At 44.1% G+C, this 27279-nt stretch overlaps 1 protein-coding gene across 2 annotated transcripts in view; it reads right to left on the bottom strand.

Moving 5' to 3' along the window:
• Positions 1–27279, bottom strand: part of CMTM7 (CKLF like MARVEL transmembrane domain containing 7) — a 55342-nt gene that overhangs the window by 14524 nt on the left and 13539 nt on the right. For both annotated transcript variants that reach the window (XM_037008634.2, XM_037008635.2), the window contains exon 2: positions 5650–5823. In XM_037008634.2, the coding sequence (XP_036864529.1) occupies positions 5650–5823 (174 nt within the window). The remainder of the gene's footprint in view (positions 1–5649; positions 5824–27279) is intronic.

Here is a 27279-nt window from a genome sequence, read left to right as displayed (position 1 = left end):
GGGGGCAGTGGTGCTCCCTCCTCTCCCTGCGAGATGCGCGAGAGTGGCGCGGTTCAAGGAGCAGAGGTGCAGGGCTGGCCAGCATGAGGCCTGGCGGGAGAGAAGAGAGCAGATGAAGGGAAAGGTGGCTTCTCTGTGGGGAGAGTGCTGCCCCCAGCACTGCTTCACTCCTGAGATCGTGTGGACAGCACCCTGACCTCTAGCAGAGCTAAAAGCAGACGAGTGTCTCACAGCCCCAGGCTGGGGAGTCTGAGTGGAGCTTCAGCTTGGGGAGGAAAGCCCCTCAAAGAGGTGTGCGCCTTTGGCTTCTGCTGCGGAGGAAGTTCTGGGCTAACACTGTGCTGGCTTTGGTGGCTGCCTGGAGTGCCTGCCCACTCTGTGAATAACTGTGGACTTGAGAGGTGCGTGGTCGCCCCAGACTCGGTGCCAGGGCCTATGGGAAGGTCTGCAGCCCTCAGTGACATGCTGTGAGTGTGTGGAGGGAGCTGGCTTTCTCCCTCCTAAGTCCTCCTGATTTTGTTGTCATTTTGGCTTCCCTCTCCTTTTCTCTCCAGAAGTGTCTCCTCAGGCCAAGCTCTGCCAACGAGTCTACTAGCACAGCTGACCCGCCTTTGCATCTCCCTTTGGTCCATGGGGCCATCCATGCCCACCCCACTCACTCTCCAGACAGAAATGGCATCTCTGCGGGCCCTGGAAGAGGCAGAGCCTCTGCACTCAGCATGGTGACACTTCCACCTCCTCCCTCCTCTCCGTTAACCCCAAATCAGAGGAGAATGGGCCTTAGGGCCACTGAGTACTCACTCTGAATCCAGACTGTATTCATTTTCAGTTATTGTCTGTGAGAATTAGGAAATTATTCCTTCATGAAGTCCTGCCTGTCAGGCAGGCAGCTATTAAATTTTAGAAAAGCATTCCACTTTTAAGCTGCAGCTCCTCTCAAAGCTGTGCAAAATCAAAGACCCTGATTTCTCCCTTAGTGACTAGAAAGGTGTATCACAAGGTACACCACAAAGAGCAGATTAGTAACTGGAAGTTCCCTACCTCCAAGAGTCTTACCCACAAAAAAAGAGCAGTATGAGATAGGGAAAAGACTCGGGAGCGAGAAAATGGCCTTGAGAGAGTCTTGAATGGAAGGCACCTAACTAGCACTCTGCCAAAAATGCACAGCTCCCAACTTCCACTCCCCTTCCAGGCCACCCTCATTCTTGTGCCCCTACTTTTATTCTCTCCTTTGCTTGTTCATTATCAGCATCAGAGAAGCCCAGAGGAGACTCCTCAAAGGAAGCAGAAAGGCACCATAATTTGAAAGGGGACTTACAACTTAGGAACACAAAGGAAATTTTTCCCAAAATAACATAGTAGGTAAGAACATTAAATGTGGATGATTAAATAATCCAATCAAGAAGCAGAGGTTATCAGATCAGATTAAAAAAAAAAAGACCCCACTATATGCTGTCTACAGGGGACATATTTTATATTCAAAGATACAAATAAACTGAAGTAGAATGATGGGAAAATACGTCATTCAAACACCAACCAACAGAAAGCTAGAGTGGCTATATTAGTATCAGACAAAATAGATTTTAAAATAAAAAAATGTAACCAGAGATAAAGAGGAACATTTTATAGTGATGAGAATATCAATCCATGAGGAAGATGTCACAATTAAAACTTCTATGCACCTAAAAACACAGCAACAAAATACATGAAGCAAAACCTCAAAGTGAAGGGAGAAACAGAAAATTAAAAAATAATAGTTGGAGGCTTCAATACCCCACTTTCAATAATGTATGGAACAACTAGGGCAAAGATCAACAAGTACACAGAAGACTCAAACAATACTACAACACAGTGAGACTTAACAGACACCTATAAAACACTCTACCCAGCAACAGTAGAATATAAATCTCAAACACACAAAACATTCTCAAGGATAGACCACATACAAAACCATAAAACAAACCTCAATAAATGTGAATGGACCAAGATAATATGAAGTATGTTTTCCAACTATAACAGAATGAAATTAGAAATCAAGAGCAGAAAGAAATTTGGTAAACTCACAAATACATAGAAATTTAACAACACATTCCTAACTGACTACTGGGTCAAAGAAGAAATAATGAGGGAAATTAGAAAATACTTGGAAATGAATGAAAATGAAGACACAACATACCAAAATTAAGGCATGCAACTAATGCAGTACTCAGAGAGAAACATATCTGTAAATGTGTATATTAAAAAATAAGAAAAATTTCAAACTATAGCCTACCTTAAGACACAAGAAAAAAGAAGAGCAAACTAAAACTACAGCAAGAAGAAAGGAAATAAAGATTGGAACAGAAATTAGTGATACAGAGAACTGACATAGAGAACACAAAAACAATAGAGAAAATCAATGAAACCAACAGCTGGTTTGTTGAAGAGATCAACAAATTGACAAACCTTTGGCTAAATGGGTCAAGAAAAAAAAAGAAATGATTCAAATGATCAAAATCAGCAATGAAAGAGGGGCCATCATTACAATCTTACAGAAATAAAAAGGATTTTAAAGGAATACTATGAATAACTGTATGTCAATAAATTAGATAACTTAGCTGAAATGGACATATTCCTAGAAACACATGCTACTGAAAATGACTCACATAGAAATAAGCAATATGAAATACATCTACAACAAGTAGAATTTGAATTAAAAATAAAAAAATTACAAGAAAATCCCATACCAGATGGCTTCACTGTGGAATTCTACCAAACATTTAAAGAATCAACTTTTCACCAAGTCTTCTAAAAAATAGAAGGGAACACTTTCCAAAGTACTCTGCATCCAGAATTACTCTGATAACAAAACCAGACAGATGTAACAAGAAAACCATAGACCAATAATATCTCTTTTGAATACAAATACAAAAATCCTCAATAAATATTAGCAAACCAAATCCAGCTACATATAAACTGAATTATAGAACATGACCAAACAGAATTTACCCCAGGAAGGCAAGGTTGGTTCCACATATGCAAATTGATATAATACATCATATATTAGTAGAATATGGCAGGGGGAGGGAACCCACGTGATTATCTTAATAGACAAAGAAAAAGGATTTGACAAAATCTAACACGCTTTCATGTTAAAAAAAAAAACTCAACAAAGTATGACTGGAAGGCAACTTCTTCAACCTGATAAACGGCATCTACAAAACACCCACAGTTAACATCATATTTAATGATGAAAGATGGAAAGCTTTCCTCATAAGATCAGAAACAAAGTAATGACGTCTGCTCCTGCCACTTCAATTCAACATTCAATTAATTTCTTTAATAAGGCAGGAAAATGAAATGAAAGTCATCCAAATTGGAAAGAAATGTAAAACTATCTCTATTCAGAGATGGCATGATCTTCAGTTTACAAAATCCTAAGGAAATCCACTAACAATCTATTAATCTAATAAAGGAGTTCAACTAGGTTGAGGATACAAGACTAATATAAAAAATCTATTGTATTTCTATCCATTTACAATGAATAATCCAAAAATGAGATTAAGAAAAGAATTACATTTGAAATAGCATAAAAAAGACTAAGATAGAACAAATTAACAAAAAGTCCAACTCTGATAACTATAAAACATTGTTGAAAGAAAAATGATCTAAATAAATGGGAAAGTCTCCTATGTTCATGGATTACAAGACTTAATATGGTTAAAATGGCAATATTCTCCACACTGATGAACAGGTTCAATGCAATTCCTGTTATAATCCAGTTGACTTCTTTGTCGAAACTTAAAAGCTGATTCTAAAATTCATATGGAATTGCAAAAGTCCAAAATAATCTTGAAAAAGAAAAACCAATAAGACTCACAATTCCTAATTTCAAAATTTACTACAAATCTACAGTAATCATGACACTATGGTAAGGTCTATGCAGTAGGATTGAGAGTCCAGAAATAGATCCATGTATTTATGGTTGACTAATTTTGAATAAGGGTGCCAAGACAATTCAATGGGAAAAAACAGTCTTTTCAAAAACAATCAACAGATGGTGTTGGGACAATGATACTCACATACAAAAGAATGGAGTTAAATCCATACCTCACACTATGTGCAAAAATTAACTCAAAATAGATCAAACACCTAAATGGAAGGGCTAAAACCATGAAACTCTTAGAAGAAAATAAATCTTCACAGTCTTGGATTTGGCAATGGCTTTTTAGATTTATACCAAAAACATGAGCCAGCAAAAGAAAAATACATAATTAGATTTCACAAAAATAAAAGCTTGTGCTTTAATGAACACTATCATGAAAGTGAAAAACAACCAAGAGAAGGAGAGAAAATATGGCAAACCATATATCTGATAAAGATATACAAAGAACTCCTACAACTCAGTAAGACAACCTAATCAAAAAAAGGGCAAAGGATCTCAACAGACGTTTTTCCAAAGAAAATATAAAAATGGCAAAAAAGCACATGAAAAGATGATTACCATCATTAGCCATCAGAGAAATGCAAATAAAACCATGAGGTATCACTTCAGACTCACTAGAATGACTAAAATCGTTGGAAAGCAAGTATTGACAAAGATGTGGAAAAACTGGAACGCTCATACACTGCTTACGGAATGCAAAATGGTGCAGTCATTTTGGAAAATAGTCTGGCAGTTCCTCAAACAATTAAACAAAGTTACTGTATGACTGTGCAATTTCACTCTTAGGTATATTCCTAAGTGAAGTGAAGACATGTCTATATGAGAAAACTTGTACATAAATGTTCATAGCAGTATTAATCAAAATAGCTAAGAAGTGGGAACAAACCACATGTTCATCAATGATGAATGAATAAACAAAATGTGGTAGAGCCTCTCAGTGGAATATTACTTGGCTATAAGAAGGAATGAAGTACTGATAAATTCTACAACATGGATAAACCATGAGAGCACTCTGCTACGGGAAAGAAGCCAGTCACAGAAGACCACATGCATGACTCCATTTACACGAAATGTCAGAATAGGAAAATTTACGGAGACAGAAAACAGACTGGTGGTCGCTCTGGCCTGGAGGGGATGAGGGATAGGTGGCAGCTAAAAGGCACAGGGTTTCTTTTTGAGGTGATGAAAATGTCCTAAAATTGACTGTGGTGAATGGCTGCTCGACTCTGAGAATACACTGAAATCCACTGAATTGTAGACTTTAAATGAGTAATTGCACGGCATGTGAATGAATGATGTATCAATAAAGCTCTCTTTAAAAATAATACGGTAGGAAGAAAAACTACCCCAGCAACTTAGGACATTGGTTTCTCAGACTCTGCTAGTCCATTTCAGCTGATGAGCCTTATCATTCAGTATCCGTGACTGTGTAACATCCATCCCTTTGATCAGCTTCTTCCTCCCATTCCTTCCATCCTTCCTTCTTCCTGCCAACTCACACAGCCCATTTTCTGTCACTGAGAAAATAAACGCTGAGGTAGGAGGCACAGCCTTCTTGTAGCTGGAGGTGAGTTTTAGAAATCCGTGGGACCCCAGGCAGAGATGTCCACCCCACAGAAGGGAATTCAGGGCTGGGGCAGCAAGGGATACTGAAAGAGGCCGGTGGGCAGACGGGCGTCAGGACCCCACCTGCCAGGTGGACTTCTGTCAGGTCTCTCCCTTACCGACAGGGGCCAGCTGATGCAGGTGAGCATTCGGTAGAGGCGGAAGAGGTGGACCAAGTAAAAGACGAGGATCATGATCAAGTTGCAAATGGTGACCACTTCAAAGTAGCTGTAGGCACTGTAGCTGGTCCACACGGAACTCCTCACGCAGATGAGGGCAATCAGCAGGGTGACCTGACACACAGACAGAGACGTCAGAGAAGGGTCTGCCCCAGGCAAAGATAAATCAAACAATTCGATTTCATCAGAATAAACCTTTTTATATTTATAAAATGTTGCTCTCAGGGCACAAACAAAATAGCAGAAACACAAACTGCCACAGAGAATTGAGGAACTGCTATAGTTCTGGTTACTTCCTCACACACTGGCCAGAAGCTGGAAGAGTGCAATTTCCCACAGTTCAAGCTATTTAGATACATGCCGGTGGTGAATGCAGAGGGTGGCTTTGTCCTCTCTGGAGCCCATTATGTTGTGCACGCAGGATGCTTCCTCAGAGAGGGCAGAAGTGCAGGGTAAGAACCACAGAGTACCAGTCAGACCTCCACAGGGCAAAGATACTAGACTTGGGTCTACCTCTTAGGTTGAAATCACATATAGGAAGTTGCCAATATTTGGCTAGTTTTACAGACCCACAAATATGGTGATTCATACGTTACAACTACCAGTTGGCAGACAGTACGTTACCATTTACTGATGCCTGATGTACATGATCTCATGGAGGCCTCACAGAACTCTGCCAGGTAGACAAAAATCACCCCATGTTCATATGGGGGAAACCAAGGCACACAGATTCCATAAGTAGTCTAAGGCTACCCAGCATGTAAGCCTCAGAGGTGGAATCTGAACCCAAGTCCATTTGACTCCAGGAGCCATATTCCTCCCTGTCAGATGCAGCTTTACTTTCCAAAAATGTAAGCTCTCATTATACACAAGCTGTGGGCGGTGGACGTTCTCAAACGAGTGGGACTCCCAGTTACACGGGGAACTTGCTCACCACTGGGCATGTGGTGAGAGATGGCTGAGTATACTGCTGCATGAATAAGCGAATGAATTGCAGGATTCATCAGCTAGTGACCTCTCAATGCATTAACAGGTCAGGTAAATTAGCAGTAACATATGAACACTGTGGGAGAGTAAGTCGTTTTTGTGAAGGTCACTCAGAGAGCAGAATCTTGTGGGCTCCACCAAGGGAACAAGCCAACAGCACACAGATGCTAAATGTGTATAAAACCTTAGGATTTATTTTAAAAGCACAACTAATTTAGGACAAAGGTTATTTTACTCTGCCTCTTCCCTATGGAACAGTGACTCAAGGGTGTGTGTGTGCAATTTTCTGTCCTATGGGATGTTTGGCAATGTCTGGATACATTTCTGATTGCCACAGCTGGGCAGGGGGCTTCTCCTGGCATTTAGTGAGTAGACACCCAGGGTGCTGCTAAGCACCCCACAAGAGGCAGGCCCCATAACAAAGAATTATCTGGTCTCAAATGTGGCCCAAACTCTTGTGCTCTGTGGAGAAACCCAGCTGTAAAAATGTGAGTCTATAATGAGATCAAGTCACAAAATGGGTCTAATGGCAGTTAGAGTGATCAATGCTCAAAATACTTTATTTTCTAAAGCCCCTCATTTCTAGCACACTGGCAAGGGCCTCAGTCAAAGGTAATGACAGCTAGAGAAGAACTCTGCTTGACGCTTCACGCAGGCATGAAGAGGGCTCTGCTTAGCAGACTGAAGTGGAAGAGTGTGGCTCTGACACAAAGGGACCCTCAACATTTGCCTATTTCCCTTTGCTAATGAGCAACGTGCGTATTTTCATTTTTTCGGTTCCTCTCAAGCCAGTCAGCCCTGGTAATACAATGATTCAGGCCTTGAGGTTGTCTGAAACCTCTGAGGGGAGCCTCTGCCTCACACAGGGGGTGCCGTGACTGCCAGAGCTTCGTTGCCTCCTCAGTCCCCCTTCCAGGCCTCCTCTACCTGGAAACACTCTGGCTCTCCCCAGTCCTGAGCTGACCTCTTCCCCGCTTCATGCACTGGGGAATTTTTATTCAAGGCCTGTCTTAAAATGCAGATAACTCAGGATTATGCAGCATGATCCCTAGGTGGAGAAGCAATTTTATACCTATTTAATGCAAAAATTAGAATAATTTGTACAATTCTTCATCTGTGACAGAAGTCAGCTCTTTCTCGTGGTGGCACAGAGATGTGGGAGTTTCCCAATGAATGAAAGGGGCCAGGGCAGGTCTTCCCCTCTGAGCTCCCAGACCTGAGTCCTGTGTAGCGGTAAGTCCATATTGCTCTACCACAAACCGTCTCAAACCTCTCTGGGAAACTGCCTTGTGAAATAGGACTTCCCGAATTCTGTCTGTTTGGTCTAGGCCTCCTACTGTGTGCTATTTTTTGGGGAAGGCTGATTTTGGGAAATCTCATCTGGACAGCAGCGGGTACGTACTAATGAATACTACTGAAAGCTCCATTTCTGCCCATTAATTCATTCATTTCTACTTTAAATGGCCAGCATCTTAGCTAGTGCACCTAAAAAAAAAAAAAAGATTTAACTGACATTAAATTTTTCTGGGACTTTTCTAGGTAACCTCTGCAAATGCTGGAGACCCCTAAATGCTTTACATCAATACTCTGGGGGCAGCCAGAAAGGCAAAGCCAAAGAAAGAATGAGCAAGACAATAGTGGAGAAAATGCCCTGGGGTGCTGACCCCACCCCTCCCCCAACCCCCAACCTGGCTCTAGGACCTCTTCTTGTTCCCAGTTAGAAAAGCCAATCAACAAATATGACTGAATTCAGAGAAACTAAAGTGGGGGTTCTGATTTCAGGACTGTGTGAAGGATGCTGGGGATTTCTGGGAGATGGAGGTTCTGTTTAGAGCAACTTTAATGCGGTTTGTCCAAAGGACTAACCTGTTTTTCCTGGTACTTCTGGCTCCTCTCATAAAGGTTTGTTCTTTTACATTGACCTGTCATGAACACTGAAAATACAACAGCTAACATAAGTGTCCAGGGGTTTAAAAGTAATGTTGCAAGAGCCTCAACTCAAAGCAAGGGTCTCACAGACCAGCCATGGTGCTGTTTAGAGTCACTGGCATGACCTCAGATCAGAAAGCACCCCCCTCTCCATCCCACTGTGTCCTTTCTGACTCCATTCTAGCAGAATTCTTCTAGAAAAGAGATGATTTTTGTAAAGGCAGCACTGGGTGTCAGTTTCACAGCAGATCAGGCAAGCTGGTGTGACTTGAGAGAAAGGACGGTCCCCTGAGAACTGCAGGACTACAACAGCCTGGTCCTCACCCCACAGCCAGGAGCCACACAGCCAGCCAGGTTCTCAGCCTGGGTGGGTGTCCCTCAAGGAGCAAATAAAATGTTAGTGTCTAAGATGGAATACTTCTGGAGAAGACTCAAGAGGCAGTTCGCAGAGACGCCTTCTGAGCTGGGGGCCCCTGTCATCTGCTGCCTGTCTGTGCCCTGGGAACCTTCCCTCAGCAGGCCTGACCTCTGCATGCCCCTGCCACACCTGGCCCACTGAGGGTGCCTCTTTGGCTGGAGATGGCACCAGATGCCTTTTGTTTGAGAACCCCAGGGTGGGTGCCAGTAGGTCACCCAGCCCCACCCTCTCGTGGGGGTTTTTATTCTGACCTTGGAGTACTGTTTCAGTGAGACAGGACGAGGGGAAGCAGCTGATGGACGCCAACATCAAAGGGCCTCAGACCCAACTCTAGGAGGCTTTTCTGGAAAAGCCGAAGAGATGAAAGCCAAGCTTGTTCAAAAATCAGAGATGGGGACAATTCTATGATGATGTGTTTGCCCTCCTCCACTGGAAGCTGTACAGATGTGGCTGTTACCCTTGGGAATGCTGCCTGCATCCAGTCACCGGGCCAGAGGAGCTAGAAAGTGCGCTGCTACTTTCACCCAGTTCATCCTCACACAAGTCCCAGCAGGTGAGTACGATTATCATTGTCCTTTTACAAGGAAAATGGCATAGAGGGTTTAAGCAATTTGCTCAGAGTCACACAGGCAGGCAGAGGAGCCAACTGGGCAGGCTGCTGTGGTCTCTGCTCCTCACAATACTGCTTTGCCTGCAGGACCTGCTTGTTTCTCTTCACAGCCCCTTCTCTCACCTTCTCTGGGAGCCCCTGGGTGTCCAGATGAGAGAAGGGAAGGCCTGCCCTGCCTCAGGTTCCCCACGTGCTGGAGAACAGGACTCTGGGACTCAAATCCAGGGAGGGCCTATTAGAAATGGTATTCATGACAAGTGTCCCGCTTAAATAAAAGTTACTCTAATCATACAATCAATACTTCTTCATTATAGAAAATTAGGTCATGAAAGTATTTAAGAAAACAAAAATCACTCATGATCTTTTTTCTCAGAGATTACCACCATCCTTGCATTCTGGAGTATTTCCTTTCCACATATATTTGTTCACTGTTGTTTCTCCAGTTGCCTGGAAGCCTGAATGGGTTCTCTATAGATATTTGTTGAATTTAAAAAAAAAAGAACAAATGAATGAATGCAATTTTATACCCATTCCTAAGGGCCTTCTCTTTTCTGGGCACTGTGGTGGGCCACATTCCTGTCACTTCTGCCCGGTGTCTAAAGGAGAGAGAGACAGGCAAGTACAGGGAGAGAAAGCCATCCCAGGGGAGGGTTCTTATGTTTAACATGTGGGACGAGACCAGGACGCTCGCTCTCCTGTCCATCCTGAACCAAGTAGTGGCTTTAAACCCAGAGGCAAGGGGTCATCAGGAAAGCAGTGTAAAACACCCACCCACACGTTCAGATGCACATCAGGCCAGGGAGATGCTTTGGTTTGAGACAAGCTGATCATTAAGCTCATGTCCTAGCCGAGGCCACCTCTGCCCCCTGCCATCCTGTGTGCACAGTTTACCTCTGGGCACACAGGGATCACGACTAATTCCCTGGGCATCCCTGGTGCCCAGCACAGAGTAGACCTTCAATAACGTATGTAGAATTTATACTGAATTTGGGGTTAAACTGGATTCTCAACAGCACCCCCAGTGTAATAATGCATCCTCTTTTCTGTATGCATTTCCTCTCGGCCTCTCAGAGGCTCTGGGGAGGCAGCTCTGAATGTGGGGTTTGCTCTCCTTAGGCATCAGCAGAAGAGGGGATGCCTGAGCAGGCACCTCCCTGACGAGCAAACAGAATGCCCGGCAAGGCAGACACACACTGGAATATTTACGGACGTGATAAACCCACCTGGGCCCCACCTGGGTGTGCCTGACTGCATCAGACACACTCCCCCCAAGTCTCTGCTCTGGAATTTGCACTGGTGACTTTTGTGACTGTAGAACCCCTCAGCACAGGGTTTGCTGCACAAAAAGATGGGAGTACATGGACATGAGGGGTCTTTTGGGGATGATGGAAATGTCCTAAAACTGGACACTGCACTACTCTGTCCACTTACTGACAATCATTGAATTGTGCATTTAAAATGAGTAGATGTTACATTATACCTCAGTAAAGCTACTACAAAAATAATGTGGGGTATTAAGTGGGTGGGGATAAGTTCAGCAGGACTGGCCATGAACTGGCCATTGTTGCAGCCAGGGAGGGGTTTGAAATCTGCCATTATAAAAAATTCAAAATATAATGCCCAATAAACTCTGGGAAACAGCTAATAACAAGGAAGGGGATGGAAGGAAAAAGTGAATTAAGATTTTCAGTCATTGTTCTTACCATAAAGGCACAGGTGGAATTTAGGAGATCGTTAGGTTTACCTTAAAAACAGGACGACAGTAATTCCATTTCATTAGCAATTCAGGCAGTGTGATGTCATGGGCCTTCATCCAAGTGTAGCCAGCGATTTTTGGTTCTCTCCAATAAACTGAATGAAAGTGCACAATCACAGGCAGCCCAAGCAACCAGGATCTACATTCACAAAAGTCACCAGTGCAAGGACTTAGGGGGTGTGTGTCTGGTGCAGTCAAGTATGCTGGTGTCTGAATGGGCCCAGGTGGGCCCCAGGTGGACGGGGGCTGCCCGCAGCTTTTCACAACTCTCAGTGCAAGGCAAGCTGAACATAGCTTGCCCCTCAGAGAAGAACAGAAAGAACATTCTGGAGCAATGTTTTTCCAGGATTGACTAGAAAAACACCCAGGGCGCTTAATCAACTTGGCAGGGGGCTGTGGAAAGCATATCCAAGACCCTGAGATGTCCAGAAATGCCTGGTATGATTTTGCAAGCCAAACAAAGATCCTTTTCCAGCAGAGAAAGAAGTGAATCACTGAACGTGAGACTGGTTCCTTTCAGCCAAAACCCAGCCAGCTAAACCCGGTCAGGTCAGCTGCCCCACATGGCCTCAGCTTCATTCCTTTTTAAACTTTTTCTTGGCTTGCATCTCACAGACACCCTTGACTTCTAGAAGTTTGCTCTCTAGAGGCTGAGCAGCCACTTAAACCCTTTACAAATGGACAATTTGTCTGAACTCCTGTTTGTTTATTTATTTTTCTCCTCCCTTAAGGCACCTTTACCGGGTTGGTACTGAGGTGAGGAAGAGAAGGGAAATCTCCAGGCAAGGCAGGTGGCTCCAGGGCAGCCAGACCCTGAGGCTGCAGGGAGCAGGCCACCCGCTCAGGTCACCTCAGCAGGCCTGGGGGCAGCTGGCAGCGTTTCTTACACTCAGGGTCCAGCCCACAGGTGGGTATCCTCTCTAGTCCCTGCCACGTGCCCTGGACTGAGCCCCTCTCCCACTGCATTGTCCACAGGGAGCACTGCGTTAACCAGTCACCTCCCGGAACCAGGCTGCCTCGCCCTTCCGTCACATGCACGCAGCAGCCTCTGCTTCAGCCAGTGTGATTGGAGCCGGGTGGCGACGCAACAGGCAGCTTCCTCAGAACAACGGACAGCTTCCTCCCAACAAAAGGCCACAGGCATGATGGATGCTTAAGAGATTCATGATCTGATGAGGATGCCTTCTTACCATCACTTGCCTATCTTAAACACAAAAGAGGTCTAACATAAAGTCCCTATTTATAATGAGGCTTGTGGGTCACGCCAAGAAGAAGCTCCAAGCTCTCTTTCGCACGTCTACCTCTACTTCCTTATGCACACCCATGTTCAAATCGAGGCAGACTACTGGCCGTTTCCATCCTTTACTTCCATTCCCTCTGCCAAACTCCTGCCTGGAGACCAGCCATGCCCAGTAGAACTTTCTGTGGCAATGGAAATATTTTCTCCCTGTGCTGTGCAATATGGTAGCCAATGGCCACATGTGGCCACTGAGCCCTAGAAATGTGGCTGGTGTGACTGAAGAATTAAATTCTTAATTTAATCTCAATTAACTTAAATTTAAATAGCCACGTGTGGCTGGTGGCTACCGTCTTATACAGTTCTAGATCATCCACGAAACACGTCTCTGCCCTTCTGTTCTCCACACTGAAGAGACCTCTCCCTCTTCCAGCATTTCACTCCCACCCCTTTTCTAGCATCTTCCAGAGTCTGGCTAGCAACCCCCGACAGGTCAAATAGTCATTTAGCAAACACAATGTCAGTTAACCACCCTAGGCCTCAGCTTCCTCATCTTTAAAATGGGGATAATAAAACCTGCCAGATGGAAGGTTCCCCTTCCATACCCCTCAGGAGAAGAAACTTCTTTGCAGGTCCAGACAGTCTCACAAAACAACTACTTAGTGAAAGAACTCACCAAGGGCTTGGCCTGTTCAGTGGGGACCCTGGATCCCGCTTGGACTGAGTACCGGGTTTCTGGGAATGGCTGTTCTGGAGAGATGGTGACTCCCCACAGATACTGGCCAGGGAGTGGATGCTCCAGCCATCGGCTCTTTCCTACGTACACCCAATTTTACTCCTGATGGCAGCTTACCTTTGGTGCATGTGGCTCAGCTCAGTGGCTACTGGCTGGTAGCACTTTCTAGCTATGTGGCCCTGCTTTCCCATGCCTCAATTTCCTCATCCAGATTAGTAGAGATAATAGTATAATATACAAGGGTGCCATGAGGATAAATCAGTTAACACGTGTACAGTGTTGTGTTTGACCCAGTAAGTATGTAATAAACAGTGAAATTATAGCAGCCAACTAACAATGTAAGGGTTGGTGGTTGAACTGGGGCACCTCGGGACTTAACATCAAATTATCAATTATCCACAAAGAAAATGTATATCCTTTGACCCAGTGATATCATCGCTAGTAAATTATCCTATTGAAATATTCACAGATGTAAGCCAAGATTTATTTACAAGAATAGTTACCAGGGAGTATTATAAAAGTAGGATAGGAAAAACCTAAATACAAAGTAGTATATGTGGGTTTAATAAGTTATGACTTATCTTTATGACAAAAAACTACATAGCCATTAATAAAAATGTTCACCAAACTAAGAGAAATAAAAAAGCTGTAACTCCTCCCACTACGCACTACCTAACAAAACTATGGACAATATATTTTTCAAGGAAACTACCATAGACAAAATGCTAACTGTGAATATTTTGTGGTGATGGCATCAAGAGAGATTTTTTCCCCTACATGCTTTTCTAAACATCTGTTTCGAATGTGTTATTACTTTCTTAATTATGAAAACATAGCTTTAAACAATCTTGGTTTAATAACAGGGGATGACAGTCGCCGCATAGTAATAAGTACAAAAAAGATCCCAGGGAAGATTTGCAATGTGAGAATATATCTGCATATATGCCAAGAAAAAAAATGGAAGCCTTAGGTGCCCAGAATGTGAACGGTGGTGCATACGTACTCTAACTTTGGGCTTCCGGCTAAGGGAGCAGGTGTTCTGACTTGTTCTAACTTGTTCAGGATTATGTTGGTTTAGCTGGCCCACTGGCATCCCCCTTGCTCTCAAAAGCATCCTGCTAAATTATACACTCGACCTAATTACAGAAGGCTCTCGTTTGCCCATTTGTGTTTTTCTGTATTTCTAAATTCTAATGAACCTAATGTGTTTCCTTAATTCTAATTTATACTCCCCCCACCCCCAATGCATTTTAATGTTGCTGAGAATGGAATGTAATTTACAACAGACTAGTGCTCTTGACCTCCCTCCCCACCCACCCCAGGTTCTAAAATCAGTGGTGGGTCTTACGGTCAGTAGGACCTTAGAATTGAGGAAACACAACATATTCATTTAGAAATGGGAAAACAGAGAAAATATATTAAATACTCTTTTTTAAGATCCTAAGACCTAGAGAACTGGATAAAATCAGACTGATAACCTCCCCTGTAACTCAGTCAGGGTCTTACTGGAAGTAGAAGCTAGTGTTTCTCAGAGGTTCCCGGATGAGGTGATTAACAAAATAAAATTTTCTCTAGGACTGGTGGGAGCAGGTGTAGGGCCTATGACCCTTGCTGGGACATGAGCTTTTATAAGGTGTTGAAATAACACTGATAATGATCATTGTTTTCATGAATGGCTAATTTCATTAGGCACTTATCATGTGCCAGGCATAGTCTTGTCAAATGATTACAACAACCTTGGGGGGTAAGTGCTATTACTCTCCCCATTCTACAGACAAGCAAACTGAGACCTGAGAGAGGCACCTGCCCCAGGCCATAGAGCTATATGTGCAGAGATGGGATTCATCTTCTCCATCTGGCTCCAGAATGTGGTTCTCAACCATAGGACACTGCTTCTTGCCTCTTTTACATTTTTCCTAAGCTGTGAAACTGTGCAGATGAATTCATCAGCGAAGCCTTACCTGTAAAGGTTTCTCCGAGGGCTCAGTGGTGTGGAGGTGAGGGGTGGGACTGGCACAAGAGGTTTCAACAAGCTTCCTGCAGCCAGGATTCTGATTCCTATGGCCTCAGTGATGAGGTACAAAAAGAACACCCACTACCCTATTAGTGCGCTGTTGTTGTGTTTCCCAAAAATGGCCATAGCACCATTTCCAGTCCCACTGGCTCTTCCAGAACCTTGCTATTCCCCATCAAGAGCAGAACCTATTTCCCCTCTCTGTGCACCTGCCAGCCTTGGTGGTCACCTAGAATGTGGTGAAAAAGACACTGCATGACTGCCCAGGCTGGGTCACAGGTCCGCACGACTTCCTTCTGGCCCACTGGCTCAGGACGCTCCCCCTCAGGACCCTGCCACCATGCTATGAGGAAGCTCAGACCACTTGGAGAGAACATGTGTGGGCATGCAGCCAGCTGCCTGGCGAAGGGCCCCGTTCAGTAGCCAGCATCAACCATGCCAGGTGAGGAATGCTCCTTCAGCTCATCCCAGCCCAGCTTTCAAGTCTTCCCAGCTGAGGCCCAGTCCTTACAGAGCAAAGACAAGCCCTCTTCCAAGCCCTGCCCAAATTCCTGACCCACAGAATTTGTGAGAATAGGTGTTGTTTTATACCACTCAATTTTGGGGTAACCGGATATGCAACCATAATAGCTGGGGCAGGCACTTGAATAAAAAAAGGCCCTACTCGATCTGTTTTGAAAGTAGCATATGAATTGTTCTGGGTTTCATGTTTTGATTCTTTGCATGGGGAAGCTGAGATCTGTCCAGAGGGAAGTGATGGGTCCAAGTGAGAGAGACATCTGTGACCCACACCTGGGACTTTGGCTTAAAAATGGCCCCTCAAAAGAGATGCTCTTGAGGCAGGCTCAACTGAAAGGCAGCTGTTGCCTCCGAGAGTCTTGTCACCAAACATACAATGAAACCATCATGGTGGGGATGACGGGAGAATGGCTCCATAAATCCCCCTAACCCCCGGGCCCCACATCACTGAGTGGATACTCATTCTGAATTCATCCACAGACTCACATGGGCTAAAACTGCTGGGCCAGGAGGCTCTGAGCTCGCTTTAGGCAAGTGAGAAATGCCAGTGACAGAGGCAACTTCCCACAGTTCCTGGTTTTGGCTTCCCATCAGCCTTGCAATCCAAGAGGGAGAAGGAGGAGGACAAAGACCTGACGCCTATAAGAATCATTTTTATAGCTTGCAAGAATCATATATTTATGCTTCCTGGTAAGCTTTCATTTGCAAAGAGGATCCTACTACCAAATATATCTACATAATGATTTTCTGTAGATTAAATAGGGGCAACTCTCCAGGGCTGCAGCCCAGAAGGTTCTTTGTAGTTGGGTGAGCTCTGCCATGGCCTGATGTGTGCTTTGCGACAACACAATCCTCCTACCACTTTTCTCAAGCTACTAGCCTTCTGCTTCCAGAAGGATGAGACCTGTGGACAGTGCTGAGTCAGTCCAGTTACCCGAGCTGAGCCCAGCCCGGGGCAGATGGCAGAAGCCAACCCACAGACAGGGAGGTGAGCCTAGGTCATGATCAGCAGTGCCAATCCCAGCTGACCAGCCATATGAGCAACAAACACTTATTGTCATATGCCACCGTTTTATGACTACATCACACAGCAAAAGCTAACTGATACATCTGTTTTCAGAATGTCCTGGTTTCCCGGTCAGGCAGTCCTAGTTTTCAAAGCAGAAAGAACAAAGTTATTTATCCACTGATGACTGGCTGAGTACAAACCATGTTCCCAGCTCTGTGCTCAGCACTACGCATTGCTTTCCACTCTGCCAATTTAAGGAAACCTTGATGCAGGAGAAATAATTATGCTGCTCAGTACTTTGGGCACTCTCCTGGGGAAGTAAATATTTGGAGAAGCTGTGGGGCCAGTCCCAGCAGGAGGCCTGGCATCCTGCCCTGGGCATGTGCCATAAGTAAGTGGTTTTGAATTTGAGAATGTGGGTGTGGGATGCCTTGATTAAAAACCCAGGCAGCAGAATGACAGAAGAGTGCCAGCCTGGAGGAGAGAAATTAGTCTGGGGCAAAAAATAACAAAGCCAGTACATAAGAACCATTAAGGAACTGTAGGCATGAGTCACTGATGGAAAACCACAGTTACTAATGACATGAGCTCATCATATGGTACCCCGTGGAAGGAGAAGGGAGTCTGAGTGTTGGCCAAAGGCTGGCCTCCAATCAGAATAAGCAGGACTGATGGGAGCAACAGAGTCTGGCTAGCAACCCCCGACAGGTCAAATAGTCATTTAGCAAACACAATGTCAGTTAACCACCCTAGGCCTCAGCTTCCTCATCTTTAAAATGGGGATAATAAAACCTGCCAGAGTTGATATGAGCATTAAATGAGCTCCTTTGAGCAATTCATAACAGCCTGGTACTGCTTAGTAAACACTCAACAAAAGTTAGGCATTACACCCCACTCAGGTTTGCTGGGAGGACTACATGGGATGCCTGAGAAACTCTCAGGGCAGCGTAGCCCTTGCTGGTGAGTCTGTCGGTGCAGGAAGCTGTAGGCAGGAGATGAGCACAAGAGAGAGACAGCTTAGACAACAGGCCCTGTGCTGACGGGCAAGGGGGTTCAGACCCAGACCAAGTAACTCAAAAGAAAACGGGATAAATGCCGTCAGGGAGGTAAAGTTTGTGAGGAAGGATGCTTGGAGGAGGGAGAAGATCAGGCCTGTCCTGTGAGGAGTAGATGGGGCCTGTGTGTGGGGCCTGTAGGAGGCGGGAGGTGACACTGGAACTTCCAGCAGAGGGAACACAGCAAGGGAAGGCATGGTGTGGAAGAGCAGTGGGAATATTTGGGAATAGGTGAGTTGGCCGTTGTAGGCAAACCCCACATGCGTGTGAAGGAGTGTGGTGAGAACAGAGCTGGCAGGGAGGTGCGGGCATGTGGTTCCGGGCTGAGGAAGCCAACATTATGGGTGGGCAGCGGGGAGCCCGAGAGTATTACTGAGGAGAGAAGAGCCCCAGGCAGAACCACACTCCAGAAGGAGATGGGCAGCAGAAGGGACGCAGAGACCACGCAGAAGGTGGCTGTGCTGGTCCTAGCAAGGCAATGGGGATGAGAATGAGAGCCCAGCCAGCAGAGATGGGGAGAAAAAGGGGGTGCAGAGGGCAGGGGTGTCCCAGGGAGCCTCCGAGGATCAAGGCTGCACGGTGATGGGGGAGCAGGCCACCTCTGGCCACAGGGCCTGTTCCTACAGGACTCTCCCCTTGCTGGCTCAGGAGGGAGGTGGCTGCCTTGGACTCCTCAGAGTGCTGACAACATGCTCAAAATGAGTGGGTAATTCCGTCTGTCCAAACACTTCCACACAGGAAACCACAGATCGGAGCAAAATGCACCAGGCCTCCTCCCAGCTTCAGGCCATCCGCTGTGCCCCCTCTCCTGCTCTCTGAGCCAGTTCTGGAGAACAGCCCCCAGAGCAGACCTCTCTCCCCTGCCCTCTGGCTGCCTGTGCTTCCAGGGAGCAGAAAGCCTGCCAAGCTGAACCACCCCCTTCAGACAGGCAACACTGTGGGGGCTGTGGTGTGACCACCTCCCCACTGTCCCCCTCTCCTCCAGCTACCCTGTCTTCAGGTCAAAGGCACAATCACTGTGACCTCTGTCCCCAGCGGTTCAGTGAGGTCCTTTCAGAAGGGAGGCGTGGGTAGGACCTTCTCTGAAGCCTGTATTCTCCTTTGCTCTCTCACTTTTGAGTTATCTGCATGCCAGGTAAAAATACAGACCTCCCTTCAGAAGGTTCTCTACCCCTGGGTAGAGAAATATAAAATAAAAATAACCCTGTAAAAATAACTTATTAAAAATAACCCTGTAAGGCTGGAACCCAGCCCCTCCCTGCATTCCCCTCACCTGGCCTGCAGTGTCACCCTGAAGCCTCCTGCTGGGGCAAAAGCTGCCTGGTGGTGAGACAAAGAGGGCCTTTCAATCCCCACTAAGCAGCTGGCTCCTGCCCTGGGTCTGGATGCCTTTGGAGGAAGCAAGGAGAATGTGAACATGAAACAGACACAAACAAAAGGTTTGTCCTAAACAAAGCCGCCTCTCATGCACCTGCAACAGGGACGGGCCTCTCAGATAAATCCAGCACAAGTACAGTCCTCCAGGGCAGTATGGGGCCAGGAATCAGGTGAGGCAGATCAATCAGAATCTAGCTTCTGATCTCAAATGCTTCCTCCTAAAACCTGTTTCTCAATTGAGTTTCATAAATTCATGCTTTTCTAACATGTGGGCAGAAGTGAGAAATAAGTAAAGCCAAAAAGAATGGCAACTAGAGGAAAAGGAAAGAGAGATATGGATTTGAATAACTCACACTAGACTTATGAATGTCTCAAAAGGCAAGCCTGAAAGTGGGCTGGGTCATTAGCAAGCTTACAGATAAACTTTTTCCAGGCTATCAAAACCCTCAACAAAATATTAGCATTTGGAGTCCAACAATATATAAAAAATACATAAATGCACAAGTAACTTTATTCCAGGAATGTGTGGCTGGCTCAACATTTGAAAATCAATGAATACACCATATTAACAGACCAAAGAAGACAAACCAGATATTCTTATGGACTGATGCAAGAAAAGCATTTGACAAAATTCATTAACAATGAAAACTTTAAGTGAACTAGAATAGCAGGAACCTCTGTGACCTGATAAAGGGCTTCTACAAAAAACAAAACAAAACAAAACTACAGCTAACCTAACACTTAGTGAAATCTATCTCTAAGATAGGGAACAAGGAAGGGCTGTCATTTCTCACTGTTCTTACTTAACACACTGCTGGAAGTTGCAGTAAGGTATGAAAAAGAAAAGACCTATAGATTGAAAAGGAAGAGACAAAACTTTTTTATTTGTAGACATGACTACTTATGTAGAAAATGCCAAGGAATCAATATAAAAAGATTCTAGAGCTAATAAATTAGTATAGCAATGTCACAGGTTGCATGATCAGTATACAAAAACCAACAAATTCTATATTTTAGCAGTGAACAACTGAAATTAAATATTAGAATCAAATAGGACTATTCACAATAGCAGCAAAAAAAAAAAAAGGAAATCTTTATCAGTTGTAAATCTAACTTTAGAGTAGGATAAAACTACAGAGGTATAACATGTTTGTGGACTGGAAGAGGCAATATTGTTGGCATGCCAATTCTCCCCTAACAGATATACAGATTCAACACAATCCCAACGAAATCCAGTAAGCTTTTTGGGTGATGGGGTGGGTGATAGATACCTGACTTCATGCATTTGCCAACACACACAGAACTATTATAAAGCTCTGAAATTATTTGTGGTGATGGTGGCACATATTCTGTGGATATATTAAAAATCACTGAATTATACAATTGAAATGGATGAACTGTTGGTATGTGAAATTTATCTCAGTGAAATGGTTACCAGAAAAGACCTTAAAACAAAAACAAAAACAAAAGCAAAAAAAAGACACCTGTAGAGAGGTGATGATACCATCAAACCACAGACTGAGGGGTTGAGATAAGCAAACATTTACAGGCTCAGCCCTCATAGCACTTTGGTCAAAACCTCATGGAAGCAGTTCCACAGCCATTTTTCAGAACTCGAACTTTCTCTGCCCTGGAATTTCTTGATACCAACAGGTGAGCTTCTTAATAATGCCCAGTATAGGAATGGCACAGCCCCCAGCACTCCCAGCTCCTCTGTGCCAGTGCCCAGGCATTCTTGAACTTGCCCAGCAATTCAGTATGACCCAGTATATATACCAACTAGAACAACAGTGATCTTGAACATTTTCCTCCTACTTTACAGGAAAGAAATTTGAGACCAAGAAAAGGGACATGATTTACCCAGAATCACTTAGGTGATGGGAAATAGAGGCAAGAGCTAAGGCTATGTTCTCTCTTCGTCACCTCGACACCTTTCTGCTAGGTCAAAAATATGGGGCATGTATTACACGCTCTATACTTTAATAGCAAAGTGCAAAACAGAAGCTCTGCTAAACCCTGAATGAAGGTGAATTCTCTCCTCACCCAGACACTGACCTGTGCCCATCTAACACTTCTAGTAAAAGGACCAAATGAGATGGGGACATGCAAAGGGGAGAGAGGATGAAGACCTGGGAGGAAATAGGACTATCATGCATATTAAGAATATATCCAGTCAATTTCTGGAGAAAAGATGAAAGATCTCACTAGGGCACTAAAGGGAGGTAACAGAATAGTAACTAACAGTTATTCAAGGCTCAAACACTGCATATAGGATTTACACAGTAACCCTCAGAACCATGTAATATCAGCCCCATTTCACAGCTGAGGCCCAGAGCAGTTAGGTGACTTACCCATGATCTCACTCAAGCAATGGGAATCCCACTACCTCTGACTACAGCTGTGTGACTTGGAAAAGCTACATAACCTCCCCAAAGCCTCAGCTTTCCCATTGGGAAAGTGGAGATGACAAATAGTAACCCACTTAGGGGGCACCTCATCTGAGATTATACCTGAAAAGCACCAAGCAGAGTGCCTGGCACATATTACATGCTCCACATGTACTAAAGGCAAAATAAACCTTCATTAGGTCCACAGAACAATTCTATGATTGTAAACAATCTACAGGCCCCATAACATAACATTCTTGTGTTACCATTGCTCTTCCTTAACTGAATTTTCTGGAAGGAGTTTCTTTTTGTGTATGAATTAAAAACCAAATTGAAGCCACCACCTCATCGGCCTCTCTTCCCCCAGTGAAGAGGGCCCTTCCTGCCTTTATTTTTCTTCACCTTTCCCCCTGGCTCTGAGGCACAAAGGATTCAGACTGACGTAAAGTAGACGTCTGTTCAGGGACAGATGGTCTGTGCAATTTGAATATTTATTATCTTAGTAACTGGTACTTTACCTCTCACCTCTCCCTCAAGTTAGAAGGGATTAAAGGAGACTTAATAAGAAATGTCAAAGATGAAGAGAGGAGCAGAGATCTGCACCAAACAGGAGCTGTGAATGCAGTGCTGAAGTAACATTATGAAGATCAACAAAGAAAGTGCAAACTTTCAAGGTGAGTGTAGCATTAACAATGAAAACTGAACCAAGAAACTTTTGTTTGGAGCTCACAATATGGGATGGGGAGTGGGGAGGAATTTCCCTGAAAATAGACTCTGAAACATGTTCCCAGCCCTCATGATAGTTACGGGGCAGACATTAAGGGAGGGAAGAAGCAAATAAATAATTACAAATTACAGAACCCCATGTTATGATTTCTAATATATACTGTTAAATAAAAACAGCAAGGTGAAAAATCATGAAAAACACAAGGTGCCCATTGTATAATGGAGGGATCAGGCTGACCAACACCGTGCCCAAGACCAGTCTCAACACCATGAACGCAAAGATAACAGACATCAGGTATCTCCTGATGGAAATACACATCACCACCCAGGTTGTGGTTTTACAATAAACAGATGTGAATCTGATGAAACTCTAGGTCTAATTGCCAATTTGTGGGAAATACGAGAACTGGAGAACTTGTTAGTGACACAAGGCAGCACTCGGGCACATCTACTCAGTGGGAATGAACCACAGGAATGAAGAACCTGATTTATTCAAGAAATAAATTATAAGGAAAAAAGTGGGGAGGGACTCATAGATAAAGAGATTTGAGAGAGACATGGGTGAAATACGTGTGTTTTTTGTTTGGATCCTGATTAGAACAAACCAACTGTTTAAAAACATACACACACCCACAACTGGAAAACACTGAACAGCCTGGATATTTGATGATGCTAAGGAATTATTGTTAGTTAAGTTGTGACAATAGTAAAATAAGATATGATATAATAGTGGTCATTATTAAGAACAATGCATTCTGAAATATGGAGCCTAGAATTTGCTTTCAAAATAAGCCATGCAGTAAAGGGCAGACATAGATGAAACAAGATGGGCCATGTGTTGATAACTGTTTTAGCTAGATGATGGGTAGGTGTGGGGTCATTATAATCTCAGTACACTTACGTTGAAAATGGCCCATAATAAAAACTTTAAAAAGCAAGGGTACAGAACAGCAAGTATAAGCAAGTCCTGGAAACAATGTTGCCACCAGAGACTGGCTGGAACAGAGGTGGGGGAAAATTTTTCCAGTTTACCCTTTTAGACTTTGTGAATTTTGAACTGAACTATGTGAATATATATCATTATATATCTATTATCTATTGAGTATTATACAATACATAGTATCTATTTTATAAATAATTTAAAATTAAAATTAATTGTAATTGTAGCAGGGAAAGGCTAAGTGATATTAAAATCTGTGCTCCTCCTTCCAAAGCACAAACCTGTAGCCGAGTAGTGGTTGGTGCCTAGCCAGGGAACTAGGAAGAGGAAAGGCTAGAGTGTTGAATTGAAACGTGAGGGTGTGTTTGTGACAGCAGCTAGCATTACACTAATACAGTAAGAACTATGAGAACAGCTGCAAATGAAAGAACTGGGTGCTGCTGGGGTGGACAGGGGTATAATGAAGATGTAAACTGGCAAACTATGAACAGAAACAAAATGGACCAAAGTTGCTTTAACAGCTTCCAGTTACTATTATCTCCTAATAGTCGATGAACTGGCTCATTCATTTGTTCTCATGATATTTCACTATCTATATGGACCATATTCAAGCTGTAAACTGGAAATTATTTTGAAATCAACAAAATAATGTATATATCCATTGAATGAATAATCCCATCTCAGAGTTTATCTTAAGGAAAATAACACTAGTCAGAAAGCTCTACTACACACTGTAAAGTAGGTTGGCTAACTTTTTTTGTAAAGGACCAGAGAGTAAGTATTTTAGGCTTTGGGGGCCATATAAGCTCTACTAAAACTATTCAGCTCTGCCTTTGTAATAAAGCAACCATGTGCAAACATAAATAATCCCATTTGGCTGTTTCCAATGAAACTTTATTTATAAAAACAGGTGGCAGGCCAGATTTGGACAGTGGGCTATAGTTTGCCAACCCCTGCAAATGATCAACATAGTATCATTTATAGTAGCTAATAGCTCAAAAACAACCTGCATGTTCAAAAGAGAATGGTTAAATTAAAGAATATCCACTTAGATGATTGTACATAATATGAATAATTATGAAGACTTACAGCAAAAGAGATATGTTACTAAATACTGTATTTTGCAATGAAAAAATAAAAGGAGAATTCCTGATTGTACTCAGTAGGATTAGAGCTCTGCAAACTTCAGGCAGACACTTAGACAAGGCCCAAAATAATTGATCTGTGGAATCTGTGGGATGGTGGGCCCAGTGGTGAATTTAAAAAAAAATTAATTTGTTGGGTCTAATTAAATTAATCACACTCTAATCACATTTGTGTAATAATAGAATCCCCAAAACAAAAATTAAATGCCAAAACTATAACATGTCTTCAGTGGAAGACTCAGGTGAAACAGGTAAATTAACATGCTCACTGCATCACTAATTTCTCTAACAGTTTCTATGAGACAGTTGACAGTGACTGAGAAGTTGTCAAAGCCTAACGGACCCACCACTAACTTATTCCTGTGGCTACAGCTCTTTCCGCCTCTACCACTACCAAAAAGCCCATTTTGTGAACTGACCAAGTTTTCAAATTGTCTACCTTCTCTCTCCATTCTGGGCACTTGCACAGGCCGTTCCCTCCTCCAGAACACTCCTCCTGCCTGTTCCTCCTGCCCTGCCCCCTCCCACACTCAGGTCTCAGCCTGGAGGCTCTTTCCCCATGAAGGTCTGTCCTAGGCAGGAGGACCCACTGTCTGTGCCCACAGCATCCTGCTCTTCCTCCTTCGTGATACTTAGCACCCTCGTACTGACTACACTTAACTGATTCAAAGATGCTCATTCATGCACATTTTTACTTCCCTCAGTCAGGCATGAATCTTATGGTTGCTGTTGTCAGACCAGACAGCAGTTGTAAAGTGGTTACCTCCGCCTGCCACGTGCTAATGTGCTAGTGTCAAAACTTGTGGTGTGGGTGTCAGCAGTGTGGAAGAAAATCCCAGAGACAAGCCCTTGGAACCAGAAGCTTGTGGGGCTGAGATGGCGGGCTGGTGAATGTGGCACATTTAGCATCATTCCTGTCATGGGAGTCAAAAGCCAGCTCCTGAGCCCAGCACCAGTGGCTTTCAGTTTTTATGGATTCTCCTAAGGAATGGCTGCATTGCTCACATCTTTGATGGAACAGAAGATAACAGCATGTGTTAAACTATTAAAAAAAAAAAAAGAAGAGGAAAGCTCAGACTATAAAGAAGTTTTAGGAGTATCCAAACAAATTTATTTTCCTTCATCAATTTTTCTTTTTATGTATTCACAAGAGTATAAAAAAATCTGTTTAATTAAGTCTAAAGGGATTCTTTCCATGAGCATCAAATGATAATTCTAAGGGTTGAAAGAGATTTGTGTTATATATAATTAATGTTTTCTTTTTCTTAGCAATGCCTACAACAGTAGCACCTTAGAGATGATGAAATGACCCCCGCTCAGTATCTAGATTTTCTGCCCACAGGGGAGGGGCTGGATCTGCCTTGTTCCTTACTGTACCCCCAGCAGCTGGCACAGTGCAGGAACAGAGTAGGCACTGAACACTTATCCATTGAAGTGACTTGAAGGAGGGTCTGCCAGGCAAAGGTCTGTGACCAGGATCACACCAGAGGGTTAGCACCTGAGCCAGAAATAGGAATCCCAAAGTGAGCTTGCCACCTCTGGCATTCAATTCTTTCGGCCTCTAATCCAATACAGTAATGCAACTTTTCAGTGCCTCCTGGTGGTGTTTTAAACTAGGAACCGTGTCCTGACAGCCGACAACCTGACAAGCACACCCTCACCCTTGGCTTGCCTCCATTTGCTTTGGCACAATAAACTGCTATTTTGACAGTCAGTTTATGGCAACTTGTCAGCTCAACTAAATAAAGCAGAAAGGTGCCCTCGCACTGGCAATGGCACAGAAGCTGTATCGTAATCAGAAGCTCCAGGATGGACATCCTAGCCTCTCCTCACTGGGTCCCCTGCATCTTGTCTGGCCGCTCACCGCTCTGCGGGGACTCCCAGCTTCCTGGCCTGCAGGCCTGGACTTCCGTGCCCCAGGCCCACCGCACCTTCTGGGCCCGTGGCCCACACTCGGCATTTTCACATCTTCTGAGGAAGGTCCAAGTCTCTTAAGCATTCCATCCAGGCTGACTTTTTTGAAAGGAGTGCTATTACCAGAGGTTTTGGCAAAGAAAATATGCTTTCATTCATTAAAAAAAAAAGAAAGAAAGATATATTGTGAGGGCTTTCCATGTTCTGGCACCAGGTCGGGACCTGGAGGCATGGCCCTGCAGTAACCCAGAGAAGGGCTGCTGCCCCTCTGCAGTGCAGGTCCTGGGGGAGAAGACCACTGAAAATACATCACAGAGAAGTGAACAAGGGGGTGTCAGCTAGAGAAGAAGGCAGATTTACAGACTTCTTCTGTGAAGAAGGCAGAGTGGCAACAGGGGAGGGTGATGGGGTTGGGTGGAGCTGGGGGACACTTTAGTTGGGGGGGTGCTGGAGAAGGCATGGCCCTGAAGGCAGGACTGGGAGCTGCAGACAGGCAGCAGGCACTTGCTAGACCTGGGTGTGATTCTGTTTCCTTATCTATAACACATGAAAAATAGGGGCTTACAATCTTCTGCATATAGCTGACAGAAAAGGAAAGAGAATCCTGCCTTTGAAAAGCCTCAGACAGGAAGTGACAAGTGTCACTTCTACTCTCACTCCATTGGTGAGAACGAGCTGCACGACCCTCCTTAAACAAAAGACTGCAGGAAATGCCTGTGGCCGCACAGCTGCCAACCAGAGACAACCCCACACTGTGAAGAGAGAGCACGAGTTTTTGGTGAACAGCTAAACACCCCTGCCATGGAGTTAA

The sequence above is a fragment of the Manis javanica genome, chromosome 15 (assembly GCF_040802235.1).
Source record: "Manis javanica isolate MJ-LG chromosome 15, MJ_LKY, whole genome shotgun sequence".
Taxonomy (NCBI): domain Eukaryota; kingdom Metazoa; phylum Chordata; class Mammalia; order Pholidota; family Manidae; genus Manis; species Manis javanica.
The sequence above is the reverse complement of the archived record's forward strand: the minus strand, read 5'-3'. Positions and strand labels throughout refer to the sequence as shown.